The 3,094-nt window shown below is 39.5% G+C and overlaps 1 protein-coding gene across 1 annotated transcript; it reads left to right on the top strand.

Moving 5' to 3' along the window:
• Window positions 1-726: 726 nt before the first annotated feature.
• CSUI_011466 (dynein heavy chain family protein) lies at window positions 727-2,450 on the top strand (the record flags this gene model as incomplete). The annotated part of the gene is made up of 3 exons (XM_068071564.1): window positions 727-1,081; window positions 1,953-2,236; window positions 2,437-2,450. Coding segments are annotated over exons 1-3 (573 nt in total), but the record flags the coding sequence as incomplete, so codon positions are not given.
• Window positions 2,451-3,094: the final 644 nt, after the last annotated feature.

The following is a 3,094-nucleotide window of genomic DNA, read 5'->3' as shown; positions in this document are numbered from 1 at the left end:
TCATGAAAGCAACTTATATACATCTCTCTCTCTCTCTCTCTGCTGGGAGGGTAGATCCAACTCATGTACGTTGATAGACTACACATATACTCGAAGGAGCTTCATAAGGGCGGAGCAAACCTTTCAGGAAAATCTCCATGGGGTGTGACCGATACTACGACTACTGCTGATACAAAGAAGAGGAAGAAGATGAAGAGAAAACTATAGCCTCCGTCTACAGTTTATGATCTCTTAGGAATTCCATAAAGTTCGAAACTCTCCTGTCTCTTTAGACAAGAAAGAAGAAGAAGAAACGTAACTAAGTAGCAGGGTTCCATTTCTATCTCCCATCTTGTTTCATCTCTCTCTCTCTCTCTTTCTTGTCTTTCTATTTGCGATCTCATTCTTTCTCCAAATTCCAGCCCTCTCCCTCTATTCCCTCAATTTGTCTCTCCCTTTCTTTCTTTCTTTCTAGCAAGATGAAGGTTTTCTTTTTCTTTTCTATCGCTTTTGACTGCCTGTCTGTCTAGACACCTCAACATACTGCTCCCTCTTTCATATTTTCCTACCCATGTAGCTCTTCTCTTTCTTTCTTTCTTTCATCCTTTCTCCTCCTTCTTCTCTTATTTCCTCTCTTTTCTCCTAACGCCTCTTCTTCCTTCTCTTCTTTCTCTTCCTTCTTCCCTCTTCTCGTGTAACTCCTCTTCTGCCTTCTCTTCTCTTTTTTCTTCTTTCCTTCCGTCTCAGGGACAGGCAAGACAGAGACAACGAAGGACTTAAGTCGAGCAATTGGTTTGCCTGTCTTCGTGTTTAATTGCTCCGATCAAATGAACTATCTCTCTATGGCGCAGATCTTCATGGGCTTAGCGCAGTCAGGTGCCTGGGGGTGTTTTGACGAGTTTAATCGCATTTCCATTGAAGTTTTATCTGTTGTATCGACACAAGTCAAATCGATTCTTGACGCCATCAAAGAAGGCAAGAAGAGGTTCCAGTTCATGGAAGACGAGATAAATCTTATCCCCACGTGCGGATTCTTCATTACCATGAACCCTGGATATGCAGGAAGAACGGAGCTCCCTGAGAATTTAAAGGCTCTCTTCAGGTACAGACAAAAGGGTCAAGACAAACCTACACAGAGGAGAGAGACAGAGAGACAGAGATAGATTAAATACAGATACATAGATCCAAAATAGATAGATTGATAGTAGAGAGAGAGAGATCGATAGATAGATAGATACATAGGTGTGTATTTGTCGAGAGATATGCATGCATAGATTTTTATATGCACAGATGCGGAGTATCTACAGGTATAGGCCTATGTATGTAGAAGGGGAAGAGATGAAGTGGAAGGTGTATATACACCTGGATGTCTATCTTCACTCCCCTTTACTATTCTAGTTAGTTACTTTCTCTATATATGTATCTACGTCTTTTATCTTTCTTTTGACAGGAATTCAGGATTGTTTCTCTTTTCTTCTTTTTACTTTAATTTTCTCTTGGTAGACAAATAGATGTTTGGATGACGTCGAAGCTTATCTAGGTGTCTCTATCTCTCTATAGACCTTAGTATAGGTATGGTATGTATCTCTCCGTGTATCTCCGCTAGTTCTTTAAGTCTCTCTGTCTCTCTCTTCTATCTTCTTGTTGGATGCTTCCTTACTAGGCCACTCTATTGCATGCACGGGAAGATATGAAGCGAGGGCAAAAGCGACGTCTGCTCTTGTAATGATAGAAAATAGAAAAGCTTTATCTTTCATTCAAAATTGGAAATGTAGAAATATATACAGACAGAGAGAGGGAGGAAAAGAGATTTATCCTCTTCTCATGACGTCTTTCTCATATATTTCTCCATACATAGAAATATACACACTTTCTATATATACCTGTCCATAAGATTTTTCTTTCAAACCTTCCTTTCTTTCTTTCTCACTCCTTCTTTCTTTCTATCTTTTTCTTTCTTTCTTTCTTTGTAGATCGTGCGCGATGATCGTTCCAGATGTCTTGTTTATATGTGAGAATATGCTAATGTCTGAGGGTTTCATTAATGCGCGAGCTTTGGCGCATAAATTTGTGACGCTCTACTCTCTCTGTAATTCTTTGCTATCGAAAGCAATGCACTATGACTGGGGCTTAAGAGCCGTCAAGGCCGTGTTGAGACAGGCAGGAGCTTTGAAGAGGGCAGACATAAATGTGGATGAAGACGTCCTTCTCATGAGAGCCCTTAGAGACTTCAATATCGCCAAAATTACCACTGACGGTATACCAACACACAAAGAAAGAAAGAAAGAAAATAAGAAAGAAAGAAAGAAAGAGATGAAGAAACAGAGTAGAGATAGAGAGTTAGAGAGATTAAGGATAGATAGATTGGAGATCTGTTTAAGATAGACTATAGATAAAGATAAATTAAAGATCTGTAGATAGGAGGATAGGGAGATTTCCTTCTTTTCTCTTTTTCAGTTCGTGTGGATGACCGAGTGAGTGCGAGGCTCTTCACTTTCTTTTTGCTTTGATAGCTTCTAAGAAGAAGATAGATGGAAACTACGAGATATGAATCGACTAAGAAAGAAAGAAAGAAAGAAGAGAAAGAGAAAGAAAGAGAAACAAAAGGAAGGAGAGAAGGAGACAGAGATAGACTATATAGAGGTGTAGAGACTTCTCACATATCCATATCTATAGAGAACAATGAGATAGAGATACGGGTAGCTATATATACATGTGGATTGATAGATGCACTTGGCTGGATGTCTTCTTCTTTGCATATCAGTAGAAGATAGATACGTATGAATGCATAGGTCTGGAGATCTCTCTCTTCTTCTCCTTCTTTGCATTTTCTATTGACTGACGAGAGAGATCATTTGCGTCTCTTCTCTCTTCGATTTCGTTATATCCATCCCCTCGTGGCCTCTCATTATCTTTCCTTCTTTCTACCTCTTCTCACTCTTTCCTTTGCATCGGAGTTCTCGCTCTCTCTCTCTCTCTTTCTATCTTTCTTGTTTATCATTGTTTCTTCTTCTTTCTCTTCTTCCTTTTCTTCTTCTTTTTCTTCTTGCCTCCTTATGACCGTAGATAAGCCGATCTTTTTGCGATTGATAGAAGATCTATTTCCTGGGGTCGA

Source organism: Cystoisospora suis (genome assembly GCF_002600585.1).
Source record: "Cystoisospora suis strain Wien I chromosome Unknown contig_12043, whole genome shotgun sequence".
In the NCBI taxonomy this organism is placed as follows: Eukaryota; Apicomplexa; class Conoidasida; order Eucoccidiorida; family Sarcocystidae; genus Cystoisospora; species Cystoisospora suis.
Note: the sequence above shows the minus strand (reverse complement) of the source record. Positions and strands in the feature narration are given on the sequence as shown.